This window comes from Capronia coronata (genome assembly GCF_000585585.1).
Source record: "Capronia coronata CBS 617.96 chromosome Unknown acBCG-supercont1.2, whole genome shotgun sequence".
NCBI classification, from domain to species: Eukaryota; Fungi; Ascomycota; class Eurotiomycetes; order Chaetothyriales; family Herpotrichiellaceae; genus Capronia; species Capronia coronata.
Genome location: NW_006912894.1, coordinates 1,838,138 through 1,865,790, shown reverse-complemented (window position 1 = coordinate 1,865,790; position 27,653 = coordinate 1,838,138). Strand labels below are relative to the sequence as shown.

Sequence of the window (27,653 nt, the reverse complement as noted above, 5' to 3'; positions counted from 1 at the left end):
GCTCAGCACAAGGGAAATGAGGGTGAGTAGGCCGCAGTGAATGGATAGACTGAGTAACAATGGTCGAGTGGAATAGTCATCATCCAGAACATCTGGTACGAGTGCGATAACGAGCCGATAAGGTCGCTTCGGATGCTCAATGCCCAATCCTCACGGTGGCGACGCTTAAGGCCTTCTGCGGTTTCCTTGCGTCGGTTATAGTACGTAGCGCACTGCAGTAGTAGTAGTAGCTACCTAGATGTTGCTCTAGTGACATCTTGAGCACTGGCACCAATCAATAGTACTACCGCACCACTGTCCAGCTTACCAACCCAGACAATAACGACCTATCGAGGCTACTACTACTACTAGTAGGTACCTTAGGTAGCTACCTAGGTATACGCCCCCCAGCATAATACCTCGTGCGGGCTAGTATACCTACCGAGTGCCCACCACTCACTCATTCACCCTTATAGTAGTAGCTGCCACACAGACTCCCCCAGGCGTTGGATCACCCTTAGAGGTTGCCTCCCTAGCCTGCCCGCAGACTTCAGGTACGTTTACCGTCCGCCTCGTGGGTGACAAGCGCTGCATTTGCAGCTGGCCATGCTGTAGCGCAGGCTGGCCGTTTCCGAAAGGCATCAGAAGGAGTCCAGTGTCCATGAACCTGAACCTGCCTACTACCGATCCATAGCCTGGAACCATGGCTGAGATCCTCACACGTACCTAGGTAATTACCTACCACTGCATGGGTGAAGCATAGTATACGTAGTAAACAGATGTGCACTATCGATAAGCTGCGGCACAGCCTCGGCGTACCGCAGTTGACACGCGCGACGGCGAGCAATTCACCGCAGTCCAGCAGGCTTACTTGGACATGCCCAATATAAGCCGCAATTGACATGAAGTCGGACCGGACAACATCTGATGCATCTGCTATCCACATCCAGATGTAGGACCATGTGAATTACTGAATGGTAGGATGCCAGTGTCCTAGTATCAGACATGGGCCAAGCTTGAGTCTCCGACCCATCGACTCTCCTCCGGCTCCGGCGAGGCCGCGTGAGCTGCGCTTCAGCCATCCATCCATCTCATTGACTCTCTGCACCTCTGTACACCCACGTCGTCTTCATTCTCTTCATCCATTACAGTTGTTATTTGCACTCGCCCGGCGTTTCTATCGAGTCTATTCCTTCACCTCTGCATCGATGTGCTAACTTCGACGGATTGGCGTTATTGCCCGTCATTTCCGACAACCTGTCTATATTAACACTACTAGTAGTATCCTACAATCATTGACTGCCCTGCCTGTCCGACCCGACTCAACCTCCAGCCATGCACTCCGAGTACCGCGACGACGAAGAGAACCTTGTGTCTGACATTCCGGCCCTGACGGACGAAGAAGCAGACCACGACGTCGAAAGCCGCGACTTTCACGTCCGGACAGGCTCGGACGGCTCAGCGACCGGCCTCCCCGTCCCCGTCTGGCTCCGAGAAGCCTCGCACACATTCCCATACAAATGGGTTCCATTACCCGTGCGAAAAGCATCTCGTGCCGTCGTGACGTGGGTCAAAGGACCGGTACCTCCCCGAGTGCTCAAGATCGATCCCATATACCCGAAGATCCAACAAGCGCCGATCCAACTCCTGGACAAATATGCACCCAAGAGGAAACAGCGGATCATGCTCCTGGTGGCACTGTATGCATGCTGGTTTCTGACGTGGTCGCTGATGCTCAAGCAACAAGCCACGACGGGGTCGATCAAGGGCTACGGCAAGCCTCGCAACCTCTGGTGCGGCGCCAGTTTCTGGGAAGAAGGCAACGGATGCGGTCTTAACGGGAACCAATGCCGGCCGTTCTCCTCGGCACACCTGACGTTCCGATGTCCGGCGAACTGCAAAGGCACGCATCTGCTGGAAGAACGCATCGTCGGGAACAAATCGCTGCGCTACGAAGGGTTGGTCGTGGGCGGGCCGGACCCGCTCGACCCGGACTCGATCCCCGTGTATCGCGGCGACAGCTTCATCTGCCAGGCGGCGATCCACGCGGGCGTGACCACCGACGCGACGGGCGGGTGTGGAGTCGCCACGCTCGTGGGCGCGCACAGCAACTTCAAGGCCAGCAAGGCGAACGGCATCGAGAGCATCGACTTCCCCGCGACGTTCCCGCGGTCATTCACGTTCCAGCGTCTTTCAGCTTCGCAGGCCAAGTGTCCGGTGGATTCACGCTGGCCGTTGTTCGCGGTGACGGCCGCGGCGCTGGTGATTTTGTCCATCATGACCACCTCTCCGGCCGTGTTCTTCTTCAGCACGTTCGTCATCATGTTTCTGCACGTCGGGCTGGTCTCGGATCCCCCCAGCACCGCCAACATCTACGAAGCCATCAGCAAGCTGCTGGAACGGTTCCTCCCGGCCGCGTTCGTCTCGTACATCTTGTATCGCACTTCCGCTTTGCCCCTGCTGAACGGACTGACCGCGCAGATCGAAAAGACAGTTCTCTATCTTGGATTCTGCTTTATTGGAGCGCTCAACAACTACACTTTCGGCCCTCTGATCCCCATCGAGCGACTGACGCCTCACGATCTCGCGCAGCCGGGCGCTCCGTTCGCGTTGGCCATCATCATCACTTTGATTCTGCTGATCGTCGGCACCCAGATCCACTGGATCCGCGTCTCGGGCAACATGCCCAAATACCTAGCCATCTACGCCGGCATGGGCCTGACGTTGATTATCCTGCTGGTTCTGCCCGGGTTCCGCCTCCGCATCCATCATTACATTCTGGCGCTGGTGTTCATGCCGGGCACGGGCTTCCAGATCCGTCCGAGTCTGGCCTATCAGGGCTTGTTGTTGGGTCTGTTCGTGAACGGCGTGGCGCGATGGGGGTTCGCATCTATCATCGAGACCCCGGTGGCACTCGGAGAGGTGCCGTCTGGAGGCGGATCGTCATGGTGGGGTGCGAAATCGCCCAACGTGACAGCGGTGGTTCATAATGTTGGGGCAATGGTTCGTGGTGGTGGTGGTGGTATCATTGCTGCTGCTACTGCTCCTCCTGCTGGTGATCACAGTACTGAGTCTCTTCTACCCTCTACTATCCCCATCCCCGGGTTCGACGATGGCACCTCGACAACATCAACACCCAACATCACCTTCCACTGGGGCCCGCTCCCGCGCGACCAGGGCATCGACGGCGTCAGCATCCTCATTAACGACGTCGAGCGCTGGCGCGGCTACACCGACGAAGAACTGTACTGGAACGAAGAGGAAGTGACACTGCCGCGAAGACGAGAGGGAAGAGAAAAAAGCCAACCAGGTATCGTTGGTGGTGAGAAGTCTCTAATACCCAAACTAGACCTCGACCTCGCCTTCGTCCAAGAATCAGAGTCAGAATCAGAATCAGAATCAGAATCCAATTCCAACTCGAAGTCGGAGTCGGAGTTAGACTTGGAACCCGATTTCGATTTCGAACCCCAGTTCATCAGGTTCGCTTGGATGAAAGGTAACTCGGCCGGCCGGTATAGTAAGGTCGGGGTGTGGGATGAGAAGGGCGTGTGGCATGATATTCCATCCTAGCAGAGCGCTCCTAGATATAAGGTCGATGGATACGTACCTCTCTTGGATACCTTTTTGTGCATATCAGATGCCAACTTTAACTTTATATATCTCCGTACCAGAAATCAATATAGAGGTGTATAGATCTATGTACGGCTCAATATATGGCTCAATATATGGCTCAATCAATGTATGTGTCCACCTATCTACCTTAGTAGACACTAGTATGACCCAAAGAATACGTCCATCACTGAATAGGACCTACGATGTAAGCTCTAGGTCGTAGACAGTAGACAGTAGACGACTAAACAGTAAACATTAAACAATAAACAAGTAAACAGTAGAACAAGGTACTAGTAATTATCATCATATATATCCCATTCTATTTCTACTAGCAATCAACGTCCAATACTACAATTTCGCCTTCCCACCCTTCTGTTTCCCCTCCTCCTCCAACGCCTCAGCATACAAGCGATCAAGGACATCTCGAAACTTCTTCGCGGCGACGGGTCTCTTCAGCTTCAACGTCGGAGTCAACAGCTCGTTCTCGACGGTAAACGGGTCCACGGCCAACGCGACATTCCGGACCCGCTCATAGCCGGCAAACTTCTTGCGACGGCCCACGGCGTCCAGATCCCTCAGCACGGCAGCCTTGACTTTTGGGTGGTCGCACGCTTCCCGGATGGCGTCGAGGTCGGTGGGGCTGATGTCGCGGGCCAGGATGCGCGAGGCAAAGCCGGCAAAGGTGTCGGGCTGGACGCCGAGGATGGCGACCAGGAAAGTCTGCACGCTGTCGCCGTGCACGAACGCCTGGGCCAGGTACGAGCACGACGAGAGGTAGACGCCCTCGATGCGCTCGGGCGAGATGTATTCGCCCTGCGCGAGCTTGAGCACGTTCTTGCGCCGGTCGATGATGCTGAACCGGCCCAGCGCGTCGACTGAGCAGATGTCGCCCGTCCGGAACCAGCCGTCGGGCGTGAAGGCGCGCGCCGTCTCCGTCTCGTCGCGGTAGTAACCGCGGAACACGGAGCCGCCGCGCAGAAGCAGCTCGCCGCGCGGCTGGGGGTGGTCGGATACCGTGTAGTCCATGTCCGGGACGCTCAGGAGACATGCTTCCTGGCATGGCATCACGGCGCCGCAGTTACTGACGCTGAAGTCGTCGGCCGGTTGGGTCAGTGCGATCGCGTATGTCTCTGTTAGTCCGTAGCCTTGGAATAGGCGTGTCGAGAATACGACGCGCAGAAACTGTTGGAGGGACGGGTCCAGGGGCGCGGAGCCCGATACCATGGTTGTGGCTCGGTCCAGGCCCAGAGCGCCGGCCACTTTGCGGCTCCAGATCCGGTCGTAGATCGCGTGCGTGTATGTCGGTTTGGGTGCTGGCGCGCCGGGCGACTTGGGCGTCGGGTCGGCGTTGGCCAGTTTCGTGCGCACAATGTGTCGGCTCAACGCGCCTTTGAGGCCTGGCTGCTCGACCGTTTGGGCCTTGATGGCGCCGCCGAACCGGTTGAATAGTCGCGGCACCGAGCCGAAGGTTGTCGGTCGCAGCAGCTTGAGGTCGTCGACCAGCTCCAGCACGTTGCCGTGGAAGTATCCGATTCGAGAACCCGCCCAGAGTGCCGTGTGTTCGAGAAGCCGGCCGAAAATGTGCGCCAGCGGCAAATAGCTGCACGAGACTCCCGTGTGGTCGAGTTTCGCCCCGGTCAACGACGAAGACGTCGCCGCCACGGCCATTGCATGCGTGAGCACCACTCCCTTGGGCGCGCCGGTCGTGCCCGACGTGTAGTTGATCGTGATCGTGTCCGATGGGCTGGGCGGGTTGCATGGACGGTTCAACGACTCGCCCAGCTTTTCCACCGTTTCCAACGAGAAGATCTTGAGCCCGACATCCGCGGCGAGTGAGTCGAGCAGCGCTTGTTTGGACACTTCTGGCTTCTCGTTTGGGGCGGTGTCGAGGGCGTCGAGCACGATGATGAGCTTGAGGTTCGGCAGCCGGGGCTTTAACTTGAGCAGCGTCGGAACGTGCGGGAGAGAGCAGGCCACACAGGCGAGGTTGGCGTGTCGGATGATGTATTCGGAGGTATCTGGCCCCAGAGTGTCATAGAGCGAAACCGAAAACAGCGACTGGGACATGCAGGCCAGATCAGTCAATTGCCATTCCGGTCGGTTCTGACACCACAATCCAATGCCATACTGCGCCCCGGTGATGCCTTCGCGGGCGTGGAGTTCGACGATCCCCACGCCAAAGTCTGCCCTTCTCTTCTGGACTGTCTCATAGTCTATCCATTCGTATGGACCAAACGTCTTCTTATTCGAGTCGTAAGGACGGTAACCCAGACAAGGCGCGTGGGGGTATTTCTGCGCCGCGCATTCGAACATGTCATGGGCGGTGCGGATGGCCGGGTCGAGGGTCTCGAGGAGGGCATCGCGACATTTGTGATGTCGATAGATGGCAGTTCGACCGGGTTTCTCGGAGCCTGCAAGGGTGATGGAGTATGGCTGACCCTTGGGCGGTGGCGCATAGTATTCGTCGGCTTTTTGCAGGTAGGCTGGCCGCGAGGAGAGAAAGGATGGCATTTTGGAGACGAATAAGACCGCAGACAGCCACCCGACAAGACCCCCGGTCTCGATTCAGCGGAAGAGCAGGGGACAATTGGAGATGGACAAGCAGTGTTATGCTTTTAATATGCAGTGTGTTGCAAATGGCAGATTGCAGAATGCGGGACGTAGAAAGACCAAGCTCTGGTATGTGTGAGTAGGAAGGAGAAGGATGAAGGATGGAATGAAACTCCTAAAGCCAGGCCGACTATCCAGCCCTAGAAGTTCAAGACCTGACTGGCAAAGGGCCGGATACTAATAAGAAGAAGGAGAAAAGAAAAGAGTCCACATGATGCGTCGTCGTCGTCACGGATCCTCTTGAATGCCAGGCATATTGATTGTATTGATTGCATTATGCAGTGTGTGTAGTGAATATGCCCCGTGTTCACAGCTTGACAGCCTCGGCATCTCCCCAGTAGACAAGTGTCCAAAACTGGGGGCTCCGGGGTGACAACGGTTAGGCTACCCTAGGCGGACCCGTCACAACAAGATGTGACCCCCTAGCCTATAAACAGTGGACATACCTCCCCCTAGACACCTAGGCATAAGAGACGAGACGCCGGGGAGCCGAAGGGGCAAGGAGTGGAATTCCTAATCCGGACATATCTCCTGGTCTACGCCTGAGGCCCAAGAAACCTGGGATCTTGACATTCGTCTACATAGTAGGAGTCAGCGGAATAATGAAGCCGACAGACATCACGTAGTAGAGTAGATATAACTCTTACGCCAAAACCATCTGGGCAGTCGTGTCGAACATGGAAATAACATGTTGCCATGTCTTTGTTGGGGCCCGAGGTGGCCGGCCGGTGGAATTGGAGATCGAGAGACAGATGATAGACATGTGAAAATGGGATTCTTCTCTTTTTCTATTTCTTCGTATGTCAATCGTGCACGAAATTGCCGAATGCCGATTGGCTAGGGACGACATGATTCTGTCCTCGGTAGATTCTACGTTGTTGTACGTACATCAACCCCAGACTCCTCTCCTCCCGCATCTCAATGCTCGTGAGCATCTCCATTGACAGCGCCGAGATCTGGAGGTGCCCGATCATGGATGGAGCTGTCCTGGACTCCGGTCGATTCAGTCATACGTAGTAGTAGAGCAGATTTGATCGTTTCCCGTCTTTCTCCGGGGCGGCTCTCCTTTATCCAAAGATACCCCCGCCAACCCCGGACTGAGTCCTAGAGATTCGATCCTACATCACCGCGGCCATCATCAGATATTGTAGACCTGCTGGAGGACAAGACATCAGTACGACAGCATGAAAATCAGGTAGCCCCACTGAGTTTGGCATCAACATTCGGCTTCGCTTCAACTGTAGCGTTGGCCTTGTTCGCCTCGGCATTGGTCCGCGCAGCATCGCTGGCCGCGAAACTCTGCTCAAAGTCGTGGATAATGTCGTCGATGTTCTCCAAGCCCACCGAAATCCTCACGGCGTCCGGTGTCACTCCAGAATCGATTCGCTCTTGTTCGCTGAGCTGTTCGTGGGTCGTCGACCAGGGATGAATCGCCAGGGTCTTTGCATCTCCCACACTACCAAACCAATTAGCTTTTCTTCGGAACCTCAACCGGCAACTGTAGAATTATCACTTACTTGGCGAGATTGGAGATCAACTTAAAGCCATCGACTACCTGGGCACCCGCATCGGCGCCTCCTTTGATACCTAGCGACAGCACCCCACCAAATCCTCGGGGCAGATACTTCTTCGCAAGCTCGTGGTAAGGGTGGCTCTGGAGGCCAAGGTACGACACCCAAGCGACGTTGGGGTTTTTCTCAAGCCATTGCGCCAGCTTGAGAGCGTTGGAGGCGTGGCGTTCGCCTCGCAAACTCAGCGTCTCAATGCCGAGGAGGAACTGTTGTGCATTGAACGGCGACAAGCACGCACCCATGTCTCGCAGGATCTCCACCCGCACGCGGATGATGAAGGCCATCGCACCGAACGTGTCGACGAATTTCAATCCGTGGTAGCCCGGAGCTGGGTCGTTGAACTGAGGAAATCGCTTTGCATTGGCTTTCCAGTCAAACTTGCCCGAGTCGACAATGATCCCCCCAATCGAGGTGCCGTGCCCGCCGATCCACTTGGTAGCACTGTGGACAACGATATCTGCGCCATGGGCAATGGGCTGGCAGAAGTAGCCTCCTGCGCCGAAAGTGTTGTCGACCACCAGGGGCACACCCTTGGCATGGCACACTTTGGCAATCGCCTCAAAGTCCGGCACATTGTAACGAGGATTACCGATGGTTTCCACGTAGACCGCCTTGGTCTTGTCGTCAATGGCCTTTTCGAAGTCTTCAGGCTTCTCCGAGGTCAAGAACTTGGTCTCAATGCCCAACCGGGGGAACATGACCTTGAACTGATTGTAGGTGCCTCCGTACAGGTTAGAGGTGGAGACGATGTTGTCGCCGGCATGCGCCAGGGCAGCAATGGTCATGAATTGGGCGGCTTGGCCCGAAGCCGTTGCCACGGCGGCCACGCCCCCCTCGAGTGCAGCAATTCTCTTCTCAAACACATCGACCGTGGGGTTCATGATCCGACTGTAGATGTTTCCAAACTCTTTCAGGCCGAACAGCCTCGCGCCGTGGGCGGAGTCATCGAAGGTGTAGGACGTCGTTTGGTAGATGGGGACGGCACGAGCGTGGGTTGTCGGGTCAGGAACTTGACCGGCGTGGATCTGAAGGGTTTCAAACTTCTGGACATAGTCGTCTGAAGACATTGTCGAGGAAACGGTCCGAGTCAATTCCACGAGGAGAGGGATCAAGCTGTCGAGGTTGAGGACGAGTCACTGTGGTAAGTTTATGGGGGGTAAGACAGTTAGTTGACTGCCACAACAGTCAGAATTCCTAGAGAAGTCTATAGGCAAGGGAGAAGAAGAGAGCAGTTTCAGAGGCGAGAAGATTCTTCAAGCGCCAGCGCGGAAGAGGAGAGGACAACAACGAGCCTTTTTGGGTGCGACTGAGGAGTCTCTGCTCTCTCTCACACCTCGCGGTACGGATCACAGCTGTCAGTTTTCTTCCCCGCAACCTGGTCAGTATGGAGTCTTCTCGTCGACCGATTGCGTGATCAGACGCCCACCCACGCCAGCTCTCCCATCACGGCATCTTCTTGATCCCTCTTTGGAGACTGTAGCTTGGCCCGGCGCAGAGGCGAACACGAATAGAGGACGCGATGGCATGGGTGATCGTGTAGAGTCTCACTTCGTGACGGGCGGCATCTTGCTTCGGACGCTGGTTGAGGCTATGGCAATCCTAGATGAAAAGTGCATGGCAGATATCCATACTGGTCTTCGAGGAATTCTGAGTGGGTTTCGAAAAGGCCATCACCTGTTGTTTTATATTTCTCAAACTGCAGACAGACAGAAGCAGAGACTCGGTGGTCTGATGGACCGCTCGCCATACATACAAAATTACGATCGGGGAACCTTCGCAGCACTGTCCCACTCGTTATCTTATCTTATCTGATCATGACATCAAGCAAGGGCACCGGATCAGTATCTGACAGCCTTGTGACGCTTCTCTTCAGCCTTGACATCAGTTTGGGTCATATAGAATGATCCATCTATGTCTGGGTTGTCTAAGCTTGCTTCCAGCCCGCCTGTGTATCCCCCACCAGCGGAGAGCTGTCCACAATATCTCGAGCATCTGTCCAGCCTGTATACCCTGCATACTCATGGACGTGTATGTACGTCTTACGGCCCAGCAATTCGCAACGTATTTCGCTACCATTGCCCACCGGTCTGTTCCCCAGCAGCTTCCGGCTCGCCCAGGACAACCTTGGGACCCCTCTTATAGACGTCCTGGTCACTCATCGCTTCCGCAAAGCCTCTGCCGCACTTCCACGACCAGTACTTCGACAGCGTATACCAGCGATAATTGTCGGCATTCTGGATAGCCGCAAACGGTCCACGATCTTTGAGCAACTTGGCATGAAAAGCGCCCATCCCATCAGGTGGATCTGAACTGAGATCGGAGTGGTCGCGTATTTGAGGGAGTCCAGCCTCATCTTTGTCGATCAACTCTGAAAACCCCGGCATGTCTTCCAGCAGATAACTCCAGTGCATGAGTTCATGCAGAAGAGTGGCGCCCGGAGAAGCCATCCAGTCGCTATCGGTGGCGCCCAATCCGTCACACGTGAACCCGGGCAGTGGACGTCCCTGGCCATCTCTCGCCCATGGTACATACGGCGGATCTTCGATTTCCTGGAGCGAAGGGAACTGGAAGAGCTCCTCACACAGCGAGACTAACGCGATCTGGCTGGCTTGGTCGCTGATTTCCAATTCGTCAACGTCCAGGTAGGTGTAGGCGTCAAGCATGGAACCACTTTCTGAGACATGACCACAGAGTCTATCCATCTCCGGTACATCTGGGTGATCGTCCCAGGCAATGTCTAGGTCTGCGAACTTGGGCGGTAGATTTTGCGCTGCTGTAGGATTGGCAAGAAAGCCAAAGATGGTCTTTTCATCAATCACCTGGTCGAGAGGAATGTTGGCCATGGTGCGGAAAGCGTGCTTGACAAAGTCGGCTTCTTCTGCAGTGAAGTAGCGCAGGAACACTTCCTCGCAGGGATCGAATGTGACTGCAGCCACTCGGGCCAACATCACAGCGTCTTGGAAGGCTTGCTGCAGTTTTTGTCCCGATTGCTGTACGTCAGTATGGACTGGCAGGACGAAATGTGGAACATTGGCATAACACAACGCTATAAAAGCCATAAAGAAGGCCACAATGACCAGCAGATACGTACACGCCATGGTTATTCACCATGGCTTGCCGATATAAGAGGTTTGCCGATATAAGAGGCTTGGAGCCCAAAGGGCCGGGGGTGCTACAGGTTAGAGACGCTACTGAATCAGAGAGCAAAAGGAGATCTTGCAGAGCATGCTGGGGCAGGATACTGTCGACATCGTCTGCTATTGACCAGGGTTTGGTGCGACAGACCGGGCTGCCCATATATATACCTTTTTGTTTTGAGATGTCACCAAAGCTGACCATGCTGACATTGAGAATGCCATTGTCGCTGACCCTTCACTCTCATGGGCTTTGACCCTTCACTTGCAGTAACCTTCTGCGTCAGCTGCTGGCTTTCTAGTGGTTGTTACAACTGCTCTGTGAATATCGCATATATCCGTCCATCGTGCTGCTCAGCCTCGGAAACGATGAAGATAGTGAAACTCGGTCTCACGCTGATGCCGGCGCTATTATAAGGCATCTGCTCGAGAGACGTCGCTCACCGGAGCCTTCACACCCCCTGGCGAAGCTTCCATTGATGGCTGCACGAGGCGTCGTCGTTGTAGGAGAGTGGAGGATACCTTTTTATATCTTCTTCTATCTCCCCGTCTCGGCGCCTGCCGATGGATGGAGAACCACGGAGATGAGCGGATATGGAAGGAGATAGATGGCGACGGTCGGAGCCGAATGGGTGGCTTACAGTAACGATGATGATGGTGATTTGCACACAATGGCATTGTGCATAGTGGTCCCATTTCTCCCACATTGCCCAGGTTTCTAGAACATAGATACACCGCTTTCAATGGCTTAATAGCCCTTGCTTGAATCTTCCCATCTCATAGATGTCTAACCGCGATAAGTGAGCCTGTCGCAGTAGCCATGGACGTGTGGAAGAAACAAGAAGCGATATTGGACCGAATAATACCCCTACGAGGGAGGCGACCGGTTTTGCTCGAGTACCGCTCGTCGAAGGTCTTCATCTTGTTTGCCGTGTGCTGGTCGGTCTTCACTGTAAGCATGTCCCCACTGACTGACAGAGACAAGAAGCTGCCTTGACCACTGACACAAACGCACAGGATGTCTTTCTGTACGGGGTCATTGTCCCTGTGATTCCATTCGCGCTCCAGGAACGAGTTCATGTAGCCGAAAAGGACACTCAACATTGGGTATCGGTGCTTCTGGCGGTATATGCAGCGGCATTGCTGTGCTGCGCGCCAATTTTCGGATTTATCGCAGATCGCACACACTCGCGAAGAGCTCCTCTACTGGTGGGCCTCATCGTCCTTGCGGGATCGACTCTGATGCTATGTTTGGGCACGACGATCCCGGTCATCGTGGTGGGGAGGTTGTTGCAGGGTGCTTCGGCTTCGGTCGTGTGGACGGTGGCCCTGGCACTCATGGCCGACACGGTCAAGGAGGAAGAAGCCGGTCACGCGATCGGGTATGTCAGCATGGCCACCTCTTTGGGTGTTTTGGTCGCCCCGTTGGTCGGTGGAGTGGTGTACGAGCGAGCAGGATATTACGCTGTGTTTGGTGTGACGTTCGCCGTCATTGGACTGGATATTGGTCTGCGACTGACCTTGATTGAGAAGAAGATTGCTGCGAGATGGTTGGAACCGGAAGCTGCTGAAAACAGGCTATCTCGCGGCGACGTTCCCCTGGAGGCAATGCCGCAGCCGGCTGCTGTGGAGGAGAAGACTACCCTCGCTGCAACCACCGCGACTCCCAGTGCGCAGCCAAAGCGAAAGTTGCCCGCCCTCCTGATCCTTCTGAAGTCGAAGCGCATCCTGGCCGCGGTTTGGGGCAATCTTGTCGGCGCGATGACCTTTTCGGCCATCGACGCCACTCTTCCGCTCTATGTCAATCAGATCTTTGGATGGAACTCTCTGGGTGCCGGTCTGGTCTTCATTGCTCTTCTTGCCCCAAGCTTCGCAGGGCCCTTGATCGGCATTTGGACCGACAAGTATGGTCCCCGCTGGATCGCAGCGTCTGGCCTTTTGCTCTGCATCCCCTTCTGGGTCTTGCTTCGACTCGTGGATCGCGACACCACCGGACAAGCCGTACTGCTTTGTGCCCTTCTGGCGCTTCTTGGGGCCGCGACTGCTCTGTTGCTGACTTCGTTGATGGCGGAGTTTAGCAAGGTCTGCGATGTGAAAGTGCGACAAGACCCTGACCTATTTGCCGGCAGATCCGCGTATGGTCAAAGCTATGGCATCTTCAACGTGGCATGGGCCGGTGGCAGTTTGATAGGGCCGCTGGTTGCGGGGGCCATCAGGTCCGCGGCTGGCTGGAAGACGATGACTTGGACGATGGCTGTGTGGTGCGCAGTCGGCATTCCCCCGACCATTCTGTACTCTGGAGGAATGCTCACGAAGAGGAAGAGGCGGAGCCAAAGCAACGACGTTCAAGTTGACGCTGGGGTGTCGAGGGAGGAAACCGCGTGAGTACTTAGTACCCAAGTCAGCCACCATCGATGAGAAGCGACACATGAAATGGAGGCCGATCGGATGGAAGAGGTGGACTCGGATCCTCTAGAAATCCTGTGTAACATGAAAAGCACATCCTCTATCTCGTGCGACTGTTCTGTTTCGATGCGTGTAGATGGAGGTGGTTGTCATCCAATGGCTCTCGTTGATGGAGCTCGATGCTGAAACAGGAAATTGTTTCAGCCTTGCGGCATCTCAACCTCCATCCTCCAACCTTTCTTCCTTCTTTCTTTGTTTCCCACCATCATTATCAAACATGGTGTTTCCCACGACGGACCTGGCCAGCCAAAGGCCATCCATGCAAGTCATTGTCTCTGACCGTATCTCAAACCGTCAATCTTCGCCCTGCGCCAAACATGCTGCTTGCCGACCTGCTGCTTGCCGACCTGCTGGCCCGTCGTTTGCGAGTGAAAACGACCAACGCAACGCAACGCAACACCAAGACATTGCCCGACTATCCTTTATGAAGAACGTGCCCTGCTGCACCGCTCGCCCGTCTGTGTCTCTGGTCTGCCTTGCGAGCAGGTCTCTCACACACTCTCTCTCTCTACGTGAGTCTCAGGGCTTATTTTGTCAGCCTTGGGTATTGTCGACTTCCATTCTTCCGCGTTTGTCTACTACTAGTACTAGTACGTACTGGCTTGTGAAGTCTCGGCCAGTTTTCTGGGTTTTCACTCAAACCGCGCCCTCAATGCCGAGGAGCACCAGGGAAAACAGGCTCCTACTGCTTTTCTCCTTTCTGAACAGATCTCAAATCCTTCAATTCCATTCATCTCGATTCTCTCTAAACTCGCCTCAATCAACTGCTTCGACCAGGTTGTCATCATCACAAGCATAAGCAGCCTTACCTCCCCGAATCCCTCGACCAACATCACTCGAAATATCCCACGGTCATCGATCTCTCGAGCGAGGAGCAGCTCAAGATGTTCCTCAACCAGGTCCTCGTCCTGCGCCTCTTGCAAGGAATATTGGCCTTCATTGCCATGGCACTCGGAGCAACCGGTAAGACACCCTTTTGTCTGCTCTCAACCCCTCTCTCTTTCTCTTTCCCAATCTATCATCGTTTGAGCCGGGAAAAGAAACCAAACATCACACCCTCCTCCAACAGCCAACTAATTGGCGGCCCCAAATGATTTGATTGATTTGATTGATTGACTAACTACCGATCTATCTCTCTCAGTGGCCAACGCATTGAACACCCACCATCCAGCCCTCGCTGTCCCTTCGTCCCTGGTCTTCTTCATCTTCACAGCCGTCTTCACCATGCTAGTCACGGTCCCTTACACGATTGTGGCCCCTCGCTACTTCCCCGTCCTGGCCCACCCGTTCGCCATGCTCGCAGCCGAATCCAGCACCGCTCTCTTCTGGCTCAGCGGCTTCGCAGCAATCGCAGACATCATGAGCAAACCGACCATCTGCGCCATCGGAGCGTGTCCCTCGGCCAAAGGATGTATTGTCGTCGGTGTTTTTGAATTGTGGGTGGTCTCCTTTTTCCCCTTTCGCGTTTCCCCTACGAGAGTTGGCCCCAAACTGTCTTGATACCGACATAAGCCATCCCGAACCCCCTCACTATGCATGACATTGATAGTAACACTGACATTAACTGCTTGAATAGCATTCTCTTCGCGACAACCGCTTTCTTCGCTTTCTCCCATGTCTTCCTCGGCGGTAGATTCGCTGCTGGAAACAATGGCCCGAAGAAGCATCAACAGCAGCAGCAGCCACAAGTACATCGAGCCTGGGCTGGCGCAGAAGTGGTCTAAGCCTCCTCCACCCGCTCCCCTCAACTCAAATCAAGGGCCTAGAGAGAAGGGAAAAAGACGAGGGCCGCCACACGTGTGCTGAGCTTGGATGGCAAGAGAGAAGACGAAAATGAAGACGAGAGGATAACTTCCACCTAGCTTTTGGGCGATTGATACCCATCCGCCCTCCTCCTGTTCTTCGTGAGGAGTGCATATTGGCGGACACTGGACAGTAGTAGCTACTCAGCAGACCAGAAGCAAAAGAAAAAGATTGCTTTCAAATGGGTTTCTTGTTTCAGTTGCCATGTCCCTGTTTCTCCCCCGTTTGATGTCTTTCTAAGTCTAAATCATGCTCAGACTCCAGCATTCGTTCGACCTCGATCCCGACGGTCGAGTGTGGACGAATATTGTGGCCCCACTGATCCGACACCACCAGGTACACAATATTACGATTGACTTTGGTAGTATGTAGGTACTAACTCATACACTCTGTTGAAGTTAGGTCTCCGGCAGTAAGAAACGCTGATAAAGAAAGGGGTGCCTGATCATAACGTTAGAACCCTTCCTCCTCATATAATATAAAACTCTACTCTGGAGTCTGTCCTTCACAATCATCCTCACTCAGCCTTGCCAGACTCGATCAAAACAGTCTCCTCCAGAACAGAATCGCGAAGAAGACAGGAGTTGGACACGACTCTGGGTCGGAGGAGCATTAACCAACCAATCCCATACCGCTTTGTTTAAGCAAAACTGCTCTTTCACAACCACAGATACTTTTACATCTACGGAGATGATCAGATCGTGCCCGAACTTGACAAAGCGGATGAAACTACCGTCAGATATTGTTAAGAGGACGTGTGCAAATGCTGGACTCTCTCCCTTCTCCTTACAACAGTCTGCTCATTACTAGTATCTGAGGTAGTGTAGTGCCATCGACGCCAATGGTCCACTGCACAGCTACTGCACACAGCTTTGTTCTTTCTTGTCAATAAGGTCTGAACCAGAAACACAAAGACGCAGGTCGTTCCCAGGCCGACGAATACAGTGTAGGAGTAGGATGTTGCTCCCTTCCGACGCGACGAAGCAGTGGTCCAAGCAGCAGGTAGGGAAAATGACATAAAGAGAAACGTCTCCTTTCTCCGCATTCATGCGGTCTGAATTTTGTTTCAAGGCTGAGAAAAACGTAACATCAAGACAATCTTATCTCGCACACGGTGAAGTGTCTGCCCATCAGACTATGAGATCTTTTGTGCAAACAATCACATTTTGGAGGCTGAATGTGTTTCACTATTGGGATCGTGACTGAGATCAGGACCGGAAGGTCAGATAATCAGCGGCCTAGCAAACGCTCCGGGTTAGTACATCCACTTATCCACCAAACATTGCGAGACCGCTTACCTTGTCGATGTTGTAGTCAAACTTCTCCAGGGCGGCCAGACTCTCGTCACGCGACCATCCCATCGCAGTCAATCTCTTCAGAATAGGATCATCATGTTCTGTACCCGTGCTCAAAGCGCGTCCCGGCTGAGGCCGTCCAGATCTTGGCGCAAGACCGGTGATCTGGGGTGCGGCAGATCCCGACTCTTTCGGAGGCGGAGTCGGGCCTACCGGTGCAGACACGGGCTCTACCACAGTCGTGTTCGAATTCAACGGCGCAAAGAGGGCATCCCAATCATGGGAGACAGGCGAGGCGGCAGACTGTGGACCACCAGTGCTCGTTGCTATCGCTCCATTATGTCTAAAGAAGTCGTCGCTGGCAGGTTGGGTCGTGCCGTTCGTGACAGAATCGTGTGTAGACTGATGGGGAACAATGGAAGCATGCGATTGAGCCGGCGAATCGAAGGTAGGATCAAAGTCTAAAGTGGTCTTGGCTGGGTTGAACACGTCCGCCTCATCTTCATCATCCGCGTCATCATCATCTTCGACCGGAGCAGACCCAACGCCCTCGAACGCAGAGTCAAAATCAAACGGGCCTGCATTGGTGGGCGGTGGCGCGGTGGCTTTAGGCTCTGATGGTCTCTCATGCACTTGTGGGCCATAGGCAGGAGGACTTCCGCTTGGTGGCGGTGGTGGATTGGTGGAACCGCCAGCTGTTGGAGGCGAAGCTGTAGGATCTTCCCTCTCTGGCAGGAGTCCTTTATATTCCCTCGGGAAATGATTACGATTGTCGTGTGAGTCCGAGTCACCATAGGCCGGAGGCGACACCTGCTGATCAGCACCTGGTAGGGAGGTTGCAGTAGAGGCCGGCCCTGCCATGGGAGGTCTTGGTGACAGTGTTTCATTCGATGGAGGGGGGATTTCCGGTTGTTTTCCAGTCGTGGTGTCCGTCTCAGCTGGCGCACCACGCGGGGATGTCGCGCTATTGAAGTCGTCCTCGAACTTCATGGGCGTCTCGTCACTCGACTCGCTGCTATCATCGTCGTCATCAAGCTCCTGGATGTCAGGGAATTCTTTGTTACCGGCTGCTTCGGTACCGTTGGTGGCTGGTGGGTTTGAGATCCCGGCAAAAGCAGAGTCAAAATCTGCAGCTTGCTGCGATGCCGTTCTTTGATGAGCCAGACCTCCAAAGAGATCGTCGAAATTTTGCTCAGGGGTCTTCGACTGAGGTGCAGATCCGGAGATAGTCTGCCCCTCTCCACCGTTGGGCGTGGCGGCAGCTTCCGACCCAGAACGACTTGAGGCTGGGGTCTTGGATCGTGAGTCCGTGGGAAATCCACCGGGGATGTCATGTGGTCCAGGCTCCCCGGCTGAGGGCTGGCCAAAAGTTGCCTCGCCAATTTCCTGAGTTGGACCTGGTTGGGGCAGCGTCTGACGGACAGACTCCTGCTCTTCGTCCGGTGCGGCAGCCGTGAAAGGATCTTCTGTGACGCTTCTTTGTCCGGTCGGGCTGGAGGCATCCGTCGTAGGAGTCAATGCACGTGGGGTATCAGCAGGACTCATTCGACTTGCAGGGGGCGCCACCCTGACGGAAGAACTGATCGAATCTCCTCTTTCCAGTGGTCTTCGAAAGGGGAGAGCTGCAGAACTGATTTGCCCTGATTTTGCCAGCGCAGGAGCTTCAACTTCCCTTGGAGTAGAAGAGGAAACAGGGGATTCAATGTGAGGGACGTTTGATGGAGCGCTTGGTGGTGACTCCTGTCCGGAAAACGAAACTGCAGGCGCAGGGGCCGTCGATGATATAAATGAAGGTCCAAAAATACTGTCGAAAGTAGTGTGGCTGGCCTGCGCAGGGACTTCCTGGGAAGTGGGCGGAGGAGATGCGGCTTCTGTAGTTCGCCTGAAGAAGGGATTCGAACTGGTGGACGGGGCAGGGCTTGTGACAGCAGGAGGGCTCTTTACGGTAGGAATGGGCACGTTGCGAGCCTCTTCCAGCTCCCTTTGCGATGCCTCAAGTAGCCGTGCCGACTCTTCGGCCTCTCGTTGAGCATCTTCGACTTCCTTTTGCGCCGCGGCTATCTCTGCCTCCAATCTATCCCGTTCCGCCTCATTGGTAGCAAGTTGCTTTTTGTTGATGGCCACTAGGCCCTTCTGCTGTCTTGCATCGGACTTAAGCTTTTCAAGTTGGGGCTTGAGCTGTTCATTTTCTTGGTTCACTTGACGAATTCGTTCCTTCAACGATGCATTTTCCTTTTGATCGGATTCCAGAGCGACACGTAGCTGTTGGTGTTGCGTCGAGAGGTCTTGGTGAGCCCCGTCGATTATAGCCATGTCTTGTTGCAGTCTCTTGGTTTCATTCTTCACCGCTGTCAATTGTTCTTGGAGAGCTTTGACTTCTTGGACCTCCTTCTCGTAAAGAGACCTGAGTTGAGCCAATCTTCCTTCGAATACGCGTTTCTGGGCGGTGCTGTTTGACAGTTCTTGCTCCGCTTGCTTTTTGGTCCCTTGAAGTTCCGTCATTTGCTTTGACAAGGTACTGACCTGGTTTGACAAATTTCCCAATTCACTAGTTTCCTTGGTGAGTTTTGAGCTGATCTCTGGATCAGCATCACCAAGCAAGTCATCAGTGGGCGGAGGGGGTGACTTGGCTTGGATAGGAGCAGGCGACCCTGTCGACTGGGGGAGGATGCTCTGACCAAAAGAACTGGAGGGGATAAAGGGTTTGAACGTGCTTGATGTTGCTTGCGCGGGGATAGGGGATGCAAAGGCTGGAGGATTTGCGAAATGGCCGGCATCAGTGCCGCCAGTTGATTGAGCAACCTGCGGGGGAATCTGGGCTGGAACAGGTGCGGCAGCAGGCGCAGGCGCACTCGTTGTGGCTTCGAATGCATCCAGTCCGAAAAGATCCTCAGCAGCCGATCGAGGTTTCGTAGCTGCTGGAGCTGTTTCGAATGCTGGTGCTGTTGGCTGGGACGGAGGTAAGATTTGTCTTCGCATACTCGGCGGGACAAGGGCCGGAGGAAGAGCAGACGGGAGGTTGCCTCGGCCATCTTTCGTACCTCGCTGCTGGCGTATGAGATACATAGCCACTGCGAATTCATCCTTGCTAAGTTGTCCATCCGAGTTGATGTCGGCGAGATCCCAAATTTGCGCAAGGATTTCCTCTGGGAGTCTGGCATTGCTGAAAAACTCGACCGCTTGTTCTCCATCAATATATCCTTTGCCTTGACGATCAACCGTAGCAAATATCGCATCAAACCGAGCTTTGTCAGCCGGGGTGATTGCCCAGCCATCTCCAGTTGATTGCGCTGACAATGGAGTGCTGGCTTGCTGCCTGGTGATGGGGCTCTGTGGGCGAGCATTGAAGCTCCCGAACGGCTGGGCCATTGCACTGGAGCTCGGCCGCGAGCCACTGCCGACTCTAGGAGGAGGCCGACGACTGGCAGCCTCATAGAGGCCTGGGGGCAGTGTACTCGGGACACCTCGCATTTGACCGGATTTGTAGGATGCCAGAAGATGCATCGCTATCACGAACTCGGTCACATCCAAGATTCCACGATTCTGTGTGTCAGCTAGACTCCATATCCTCCCAAGAACCTCATTTGGCAATCTTGCTTTTTCAAATATCTGTTTGGCAACCAATCCAGGGAGTAGACCGTTCTCGGCGCCCGACTTTTCAAACAACGCCGAATACTCAGCAATCTTGTCCGGGCTCAATGCAGGCACTCGGATGGGAGGCGGGCCTGGTGGAGATGGACTGGCTGGAGGTCCAGTTGTCTGCTGAGGGAGTGGTTGCGGTGTTTGTTCAGCATGAATGGGGTCGAATCGCGGTAACGGCGCGGCTGCGGATCGTTAGAAATTGCTTCATACTTGAAAACAGCTGACCTACTCTGCGTAGCAAGCTGCGCCGATGGTGGTCTGCCAGCTTGCGCATGGCCGATCAATCGTAGCACGACTCCGAAGCCCGCTGGTGTCAGAAACCCACGGTTTTCAACGTCGGCAATCTGCCATATCTGCGACCAGTCAACATCGGTCCGTACAAGTGAACATATATGGCTTACTTGTCCTAACACATCTGCGGGCAGCTTTGTTCGCTCAAAGAACTTAACAGCCACGTCTCCAGAGACAGCACCGAAGCCATCAGGATCCGCCTCTTTGAGTAGCTGCGCGTACACTCTTTTCTCTTCCGGCGTAAGATGTAGGTTTGGGTGACCTGTGATGGAACAGTCAGGCGACATGTTGGAACGCTTAACCTCTCTGCCAGTGAAACGAACCTGAAGCTGATGAGCCGATGGTCTCCGCCATACCCGGAGATCTACTATGGGTTGCTTTCTAGACCGCGACAGGCTCGACGTGTTGGATTATAGAAGGCGCGCGATATGCAGTGACATAGGAAACAGAGTCGCTGGAGTCGTCAAAGCACTCAGTCGATGTGCTCCGTACTTGGGTAGGGCCGGGAGTCGAGGGAAAATGAGGATTGCGTTCCTAGAGAAGAAATGGCTGGGGAGGTTGACAGTGTCGGGATTCGCTTATGACGAACTCGAGGAGTTGTACGCCTGTAGCTGCCAAGAGGGGAGGCAGCTCCAATTCACTCCGCAGGGTACCTACAGGTTATCAGGCAAGGTATCTTAGGTAGGTAGCTATACCTAAGGTACCTGGGTTTAAGGGCTCTTGGGCTAGCGAGACACCTAACGGACCCATATCTCTACTAGTATTGTCACTGACCAGTAGGGGTGCTGTAGCTTACTTGGTTCGCTCCGGCGTAGAGGCTTCCGGGTGGCCGGCTCACCTTGGGTACTGTCCAGTGAGTGGCCTACACTTCAAGGCTCCAACTTTCGTCAGAGCCTCGTCCCCAAAACTACTATCCTAGCAGCCTACTAAGGGATGTACCCGGTACAAACACACAGGCAGAGAGCTTCTACGGGACAAGACAATAACATGCGAAGGATATTTATTACCACAATCAATTTCAATCTGGCTGGCGGAACTGCCGACCGCCTGCATTTGTGCAATCCTAAGAAAGTATGTTCGTCTCGCAGAGACCAACTTCAACTCAACTATGGGGCCCTGCTGTAGGACTCAGCATCCATTAGACACGCTCTGGCTCCTGTACGCCTAAAAGTACGTTCCCAAGAGCCCGAAGAGAAAGCCAAACGTAGAGTATGGTAAGGAGAACTAGTGCTCAAGCTCCGAACCATCGCCCTCCTCAATCGAATCACTCGCAACCTCTTCATAGTCACGCTCCAGAGCGGCCAAGTCTTCACGGGCTTCGGAGAATTCGCCTTCTTCCATGCCCTCTCCAACGTACCAATGGACGAAAGCGCGCTTCGAGTACATCAAGTCGAACTTGTGAGACAATGCGGACCAAGCCTCAGCGATTGCGGTAGTGTTGGAAAGCATGCAACTATACACGTTAGTTATGCTGATCTGATGAGATAGGAGGCGAACTCACACTGCACGGTTGACCTTGGCCAGATCGCCATTAGGCACCATTTGAGGTGGTTGATAGCAGATACCAATCTTGAACCCAGTCGGGCACCAATCGACAAATTGAATGGTGCGTTTGGTCTTGAGAGTCGCAACAGCTTGGTGGACATCGTTGGGGACAACATCACCGCGGTAGAGCAGGCAGGTAGCCATATATTTGCCGTTACGGGGGTCGCATTTGACCATCTGGTTGTTGGGTTCGAAGCAAGACATAGAGATCTCCTGGACCGAGTTGGCCTCATGTTGTGCCTTGGCAGCTGACACCACCGGAGCATACGCAACCAGGGGAAAGTGAATGCGAGGATACGGGACAAGGTTGGTCTGGAACTCTGCAAGGTCGACGTTCAGGGATCCGTCAAATCGAAGAGAGGCAGTGATGGAAGAGACGACTGAGGAAGGGTGTCAGCAGGCTACTACAAGCAAAACCTGCCATACATACCTTGGGCGATCAATCGGTTCAAGTTCTCGTAGTTTGGTCGCTCGATACCGAGGTTTCGTCGGCAGATATCGTAGATTGCTTCATTGTCGACCATGAAGCTGCAGTCCGAATGCTCCAATGTGGTGTGGGTGGTAAGGATTGAGTTGTATGGCTCGACAACCGATGTGGCCACCTGAGGTGCAGGGTACACGCAGAACTCGAGCTTGCACTTCTTTCCGTAGTCCACAGACAGACGTTCCATCAACAAGGCGCCAAAGCCAGAGCCTGTACCACCACCAAAGGAGTGGAAGACGAGGAATCCCTGAAGACCACTGCAGTTGTCGGCAACATGGCGGACCTTGTCCAGAACCTGGTCAATGAGTTCCTTTCCGACAGTGTAGTGACCACGAGCATAGTTGTTGGACGCATCCTCTTTTCCAGTGATCATCTGTTCCGGATGGAAGAGGCTTCGGTAAGGGCCGGTGCGGACCTCGTCGACGACATTCGGCTCGAGATCGCAGTAGATGGTTCGGGGAACATATTTGCCATTTCCTGGTCGCAGCGTCAGCAATAGCATCGCAATCTTGGACAGTGAATCACTGACCGGTCTCGGAGAAGAAGGTGCTGAAACCTTGGTCAGGGACGGCGGCTTTGCGTTCTTCGGTGAGATAACCATCAGGCTAGCAAAAGAGTCAATTCGCGGATCGGCCAGCGGCAGGATGGACCACTAACCTGAATCCCATGCTCAAGACAGTAGAGCTGCGACGGTCAGTCCATGTTATAACCGAAGATACACATTGATGATGTTACCTCCCAGCAAGAGTTGGCGATTTGACAGCCAGCCTGGCCGACTGTGGCACCAATGAGTTAGTCTATGGGGTTGAGATCTTGGGAGTCGCAGATGGACAATGGACAGGGGCTTCGGGATCAGACGCGTTGGTCGGCATACCGTTGAGACTGATGACTTCTCTCATCGTGAAGATGGGTGGTGTGGTAGATTAGTGGGTATGGATGATCTGAGTAGTAAGAGATGCCAGCGGATAAGCCAGCGACAAACAACGAGATGAAGAATTGGAAGGGATGTTGATTGCGGTCGTTGTTGAACTCGAATGTGATTGTGGGGGTTTTGGCGTCGGTCTTTCTGGCTGGCCGGCGGAGCAGATTTGTTGACAGATGCGCGACTTCACCTTCACCGCCTGTCCTTGTAGTGGCGGCATCTGGGCCAATCAGGGGACGTTGTGTGCACGCGTCGCCGCCGTCACGTGAAAGCGCTAGTCGTCGCTCTATCAAATGACGAATTCACGACGAGGCGGGCATTTGATTTCAGTTTGTCCATGACAACAAGACAAAAGTCAACGAGACCTGCTAGAGCCGCAATGGGTTGTCGGGCTCTTATGATTGTGTGCCTTCTGTGGTTGCAGTATGCTTATGCTAACGTTGAGAAAGTCATCTTCGTCGCCCCCGCTGCTGAACCTCTCCCGACTGACGCCAGCATTGACAACCTGCTCTTGACTCCTCTTTCTGAACAATTCCCCATTGCGCGAACTCACATCAACGCCAGCTTTCCAGACAAGGAGTCGCCCAAAGGGACTGAAACTTGGCTTCTCCTCGAGGGACTACACCCTAAGAGGCGGTATGAAGTCAGAATCTGTTGGATGGCCACCGTGAGTGCTGGCTTATTGGTACACTATCCACCTATTGACAAATGTAGCAACCAACTTCCTTCTGGCTTTACACCCATACAATCGATCATGCGTTTTCAAAGCCGGGCCTCCTGACCTCGCTGAGCACCTATGCCTACTCTCGACATGAACGACTGGGTTCAGAAGACATTCAACAACTGCAGCTACGGAAGACCAAGCCAGGCCCAGGGGAGCCGGAGTCAACCTTTCTCTTCTTGCAGGTCTATGCAGCTGCAGACTATTTCACTCTGAATCAGACCTTGATGGAGAATGTACCCCCGGTTGCCGTGGATATCATATTGGACCCTTACTTGCTCAACGTTTTTCCAAGGTCACTGCTTCCAACCGGGCTGTATCTTCTCCTCATTGCATGTGGGGCGTGGTTCATTTCTGGCCAAGTTGCACGTCTGTTCACGATTCAAAATATCGCTGAAAACGACGCGGAGAAAAAGTCAAAGTAGCCCGTTTCAGGTCCCCACCATCTGAAAGGGATCCTGCAACTGATCAAATTCGGTCATCAACGAGAACAGTGGAAACTCTTCGGCATATGACGGCAGACTTGGAATGCCCGACCCCTCCGGCGACAGATAGTCATTGTCTGGCACCCGTCCCATATCATGTCGCAGCAAGGGTGGGATAGGCGGCTCGCCCGAATCTTCGCTAGTGTAGGCCAATGCTCCTGATGTTGTGAGCACCGGGCCGCGACTTTCAAGCGGCATCTCAAAGCGCAGCTGCCATGGCGGAGCTGCATCATCCCCGGGCTCGGACGAGTTAAAGTTTGCCCCTCCGTTAGTCTGCAATCCGGACATCGAGGTTCCAGTGGGTGTCTGATTGCCGGTGCTCGGTCTGGTGGACTTCGCACCATCGCCTTTATTGATTGGATCGCCAAAGATGTTAAGAATATCTTGTCTTCTCCTTTGCATCTGCTTCTGCTCACGTCTTCTGATGTGTTCGATGGCGGCCAGATGCAGATGTCGGGTGATTGTGTCGTGTCGGCGCGCCGACAAATCATCCTTTCCCATGATGGTCAATATAGATTCGGCCTGGGCAATACTGCTCAGCAAGGGAAAGGACTTGTCAAAGTCGCCAAAGATGGCAAAGCCAATCACCATGGCGGAAATAAAGACACTATTAGTGACCATGAACTGTCTTTTGGGAACCCCGGGCGTGTGCACCAGGTCAGTAGCGATTTCGATGCTTCTCAATGCCGCATCGATGCAAGCTTCACTAAGAGTCATGGTGACTGAACTGCCGGCGCTGTCCTCATCCTCCGGCCGACCCCTGATCCCCGAGGATACCTTGAAGATGAGGAACGGCCTGGTCAGAAGGATGATGGACCAGTAATACGCACTTTTGAGGTTCGCGATGCCAATAGTCTGTCGCAGTGTCGGCGCCGTCGAGCCCACCTTCTGGTCTAGACTATCAGCCTGCAATCCGGCTGGGAGTTGAGCGGTCCAGTCGCGATACTGGCGAGAGATGCTCTCCACGAGCTGAACGGAGACTTCTCGCCGACAGTAGACTTCATTCAGGATCCTTTCGAAGATGAAACAGATTCTCAAGGTCGCCGAAGTGGTCCGGCCGTTCATCTGGATATCTTCATAGTCTCTAGTCTCACGATTCCACGAGACACTCCCACCATCGACTTCCGAGGTGGCAGGGGGCCGGCCGAGAGATCCACTCATATACAGATCCAGCACGCGCAGACTTTTCCATACTCTCTCCCTAGCGAGCCTTTCCCGCGGCTCGAACAATTTAGATATATCGCTTCTGTGCAGACCCAGCGCATATGCCGCGCGAACGGCAATGCCCAGTAGCATGAAGGCGCCGTTCCGTCGTACGGCAGACAGCATGTAGAAGGTGATGAGAGCATAAGCCTGAATGGTCAAGACACTCGGGTCTTCCAGAAAACTGTTAACTCCGATCTCGCGACCACGCTGGAAATAGAATTCGGCTTGATCCAAGTCCGCGTCGTTGGCGCCGCGGGTGAGCGCGCCGATGGCCATGACCAGGTAGTAGATGGAACTGTTGAAATCCGTTTCGGCCGTAGGATCGTTGGTCCACGCACAAAGATGCTCGGTAATATCATCGGGATCAAACAGATCAATAACGCCGCTCGACGCCAGGAGATAATGTTTGATCAGATCCTGGGCATCAGCCTGCGTTGGTTTGGGGTGTTGAGACTGCAACGGCGTCGGGGGTTTGCGCGGCGGGATGACCTCGCACATGGCGTGGCGCAAGGGGTCCGAGGTCAGCGGACAGTCGCCAATCTCGCTCTTGACCAGCCGACGGATGTTCTGCACAAAGGCCAGGTTGCTGGAGTCGCCGACGAAGAGGAACTTGCCGCGCCCATCACGCAGCAGGCGCGCCAGCTTGGGCACCGGCGCCTTCGAGGACACGTCGTCGTGCTCGGTGCCGTCTTCTCGCGGCGACTTCGGGGCGCTCCTGGTCCCTGACCCGGACAGCGTTAGGAGCGACTCGATGGCGATCTCGGCGTCGTTGGAGTGCGGCTCGTCCAGCGCATCTGATCCCTTCAGCGTCATGGTCTGCGTCGACGACGACGCGAGACTGCCGGTACTGTCATGGCGACGCGGCCCAGCGGCCCCCACGCCGGAGCCGCGCTTCGAATACCCTTCGGTGAAGACGCATTCTGGTTCACGCCCGCGGCGCTTGCACAACAGGCATGGGTGCTGGCCGTCGCATTTCTCCTTGCGGCGTTTGCAGGTGTCGCATGCCCGGGCTACGCGCTTGCGGTCTTCGTCCTTGACCCGCGGACGAGGCATGACATCACCCCCGCGTTGTCTCCGCCTCCACCTCCGCCTGGCCTCACCAGTTCCAGAAAGGGAAAGTCGAGAGAGGGAGGACCGAGACCGCCAGCCGAAGGAACAGCGTCGTAGCCTTGTCGAACAGGTGCCAGCACAGCGGCAGCGGCAGTGGCAGCAGGACAAGCAACCCCAGGATCGAGGACCGGATATTGCAAGTGCAGGTAGGTGGTGGAGAGGTTGGTGGGTGGTGCGAGGGCTCGGATGTCGGATATGGCACCTTTTACATAGATGCTGCGAAGAGTGCGAGGGGTGCCAGGGATTATTGCAAGGATTGCGAAATGGTGTACGTACCTAAGGTACTCTGCCCAGTTTACAGAGGTCGGGGCTTTAGAGGGCGAGAAAAACCATCGGAAGCGGGCGCGTTGAGAGGCTAGAGGGCTACTAGGGGGCCAACTAGGGGGCCTCCAGGGCGGGGAAGGATAAAATCGCTCCTCAAGCCCCTCGCCCCCGTACTAATAACAAGGCGGGCAAGACACAAAGCGTGGATTACGAACACAGCTACGGGGCAACACGAGACGACACTTACTGCCTTTGGTTAGCAAGATGCTCGGAGCTCTCTACTACTTCGTATCTATCTTACTGTGGCAATCCACCACTGGCACGTCTTTCTCGGCGTCGCTCTTTCGCACTTTCGCACATGCCTCCATTCGGTCGACCGACTCCCCGGCCGTTTCGGATATCACGGCTACCACAGACACGACCCGACCCAGAGATTCATTCGGAACGACAAATGACTGACAGACAAACCACCAGAGCACAGGGAAATGCCCGGAAGCGGACATGACGGGTCCT

At 54.5% G+C, this 27,653-nt stretch overlaps 10 protein-coding genes across 10 annotated transcripts; 4 read left to right on the top strand and 6 right to left on the bottom strand.

The window, feature by feature from the left end:
* Window positions 1–1,314: 1,314 nt before the first annotated feature.
* On the top strand, window positions 1,315–3,549 carry A1O1_02339 (uncharacterized protein; the record flags this gene model as incomplete). The annotated part of the gene is made up of 1 exon (XM_007723250.1): window positions 1,315–3,549. The coding sequence occupies one exon, from the start codon at window positions 1,315–1,317 to the stop codon at window positions 3,547–3,549; it is 2,235 nt and encodes a 744-aa protein (XP_007721440.1).
* A 390-nt stretch (window positions 3,550–3,939) lies between these two features.
* On the bottom strand, window positions 3,940–6,102 carry A1O1_02338 (long-chain acyl-CoA synthetase; the record flags this gene model as incomplete). Its single annotated transcript, XM_007723249.1, has 1 exon — window positions 3,940–6,102. One exon carries the CDS (start codon window positions 6,100–6,102, stop codon window positions 3,940–3,942), a length of 2,163 nt encoding a protein of 720 aa, XP_007721439.1.
* A 1,290-nt stretch (window positions 6,103–7,392) lies between these two features.
* On the bottom strand, window positions 7,393–8,839 carry A1O1_02337 (O-acetylhomoserine (thiol)-lyase; the record flags this gene model as incomplete). The annotated part of the gene is made up of 2 exons (XM_007723248.1): window positions 7,393–7,657; window positions 7,719–8,839. The coding sequence occupies 2 exons, from the start codon at window positions 8,837–8,839 to the stop codon at window positions 7,393–7,395; spliced, it is 1,386 nt and encodes a 461-aa protein (XP_007721438.1).
* Window positions 8,840–9,841: 1,002 nt separating this feature from the next.
* A1O1_02336 (uncharacterized protein) lies at window positions 9,842–10,870 on the bottom strand (the record flags this gene model as incomplete). The annotated part of the gene is made up of 1 exon (XM_007723247.1): window positions 9,842–10,870. The coding sequence occupies one exon, from the start codon at window positions 10,868–10,870 to the stop codon at window positions 9,842–9,844; it is 1,029 nt and encodes a 342-aa protein (XP_007721437.1).
* Window positions 10,871–11,726: 856 nt separating this feature from the next.
* On the top strand, window positions 11,727–13,291 carry A1O1_02335 (uncharacterized protein; the record flags this gene model as incomplete). Its single annotated transcript, XM_007723246.1, has 2 exons — window positions 11,727–11,858; window positions 11,924–13,291. The coding sequence occupies 2 exons, from the start codon at window positions 11,727–11,729 to the stop codon at window positions 13,289–13,291; spliced, it is 1,500 nt and encodes a 499-aa protein (XP_007721436.1).
* A 965-nt stretch (window positions 13,292–14,256) lies between these two features.
* A1O1_02334 (uncharacterized protein) lies at window positions 14,257–15,096 on the top strand (the record flags this gene model as incomplete). The annotated part of the gene is made up of 3 exons (XM_007723245.1): window positions 14,257–14,335; window positions 14,514–14,808; window positions 14,949–15,096. The coding sequence occupies 3 exons, from the start codon at window positions 14,257–14,259 to the stop codon at window positions 15,094–15,096; spliced, it is 522 nt and encodes a 173-aa protein (XP_007721435.1).
* Window positions 15,097–16,443: 1,347 nt separating this feature from the next.
* A1O1_02333 (uncharacterized protein) lies at window positions 16,444–20,690 on the bottom strand (the record flags this gene model as incomplete). The annotated part of the gene is made up of 3 exons (XM_007723244.1): window positions 16,444–20,294; window positions 20,342–20,465; window positions 20,514–20,690. 3 exons carry the CDS (start codon window positions 20,688–20,690, stop codon window positions 16,444–16,446), a joined length of 4,152 nt encoding a protein of 1,383 aa, XP_007721434.1.
* A 937-nt stretch (window positions 20,691–21,627) lies between these two features.
* On the bottom strand, window positions 21,628–23,331 carry A1O1_02332 (tubulin alpha chain; the record flags this gene model as incomplete). The annotated part of the gene is made up of 7 exons (XM_007723243.1): window positions 21,628–21,856; window positions 21,905–22,328; window positions 22,379–22,909; window positions 22,962–23,037; window positions 23,090–23,116; window positions 23,168–23,208; window positions 23,307–23,331. 7 exons carry the CDS (start codon window positions 23,329–23,331, stop codon window positions 21,628–21,630), a joined length of 1,353 nt encoding a protein of 450 aa, XP_007721433.1.
* Window positions 23,332–23,733: 402 nt separating this feature from the next.
* A1O1_02331 (uncharacterized protein) lies at window positions 23,734–24,500 on the top strand (the record flags this gene model as incomplete). Its single annotated transcript, XM_007723242.1, has 2 exons — window positions 23,734–24,021; window positions 24,069–24,500. 2 exons carry the CDS (start codon window positions 23,734–23,736, stop codon window positions 24,498–24,500), a joined length of 720 nt encoding a protein of 239 aa, XP_007721432.1.
* A 6-nt stretch (window positions 24,501–24,506) lies between these two features.
* Window positions 24,507–26,819, bottom strand: A1O1_02330 (uncharacterized protein; the record flags this gene model as incomplete). Its single annotated transcript, XM_007723241.1, has 1 exon — window positions 24,507–26,819. The coding sequence occupies one exon, from the start codon at window positions 26,817–26,819 to the stop codon at window positions 24,507–24,509; it is 2,313 nt and encodes a 770-aa protein (XP_007721431.1).
* Between the last annotated feature and the right edge of the window lie 834 nt (window positions 26,820–27,653).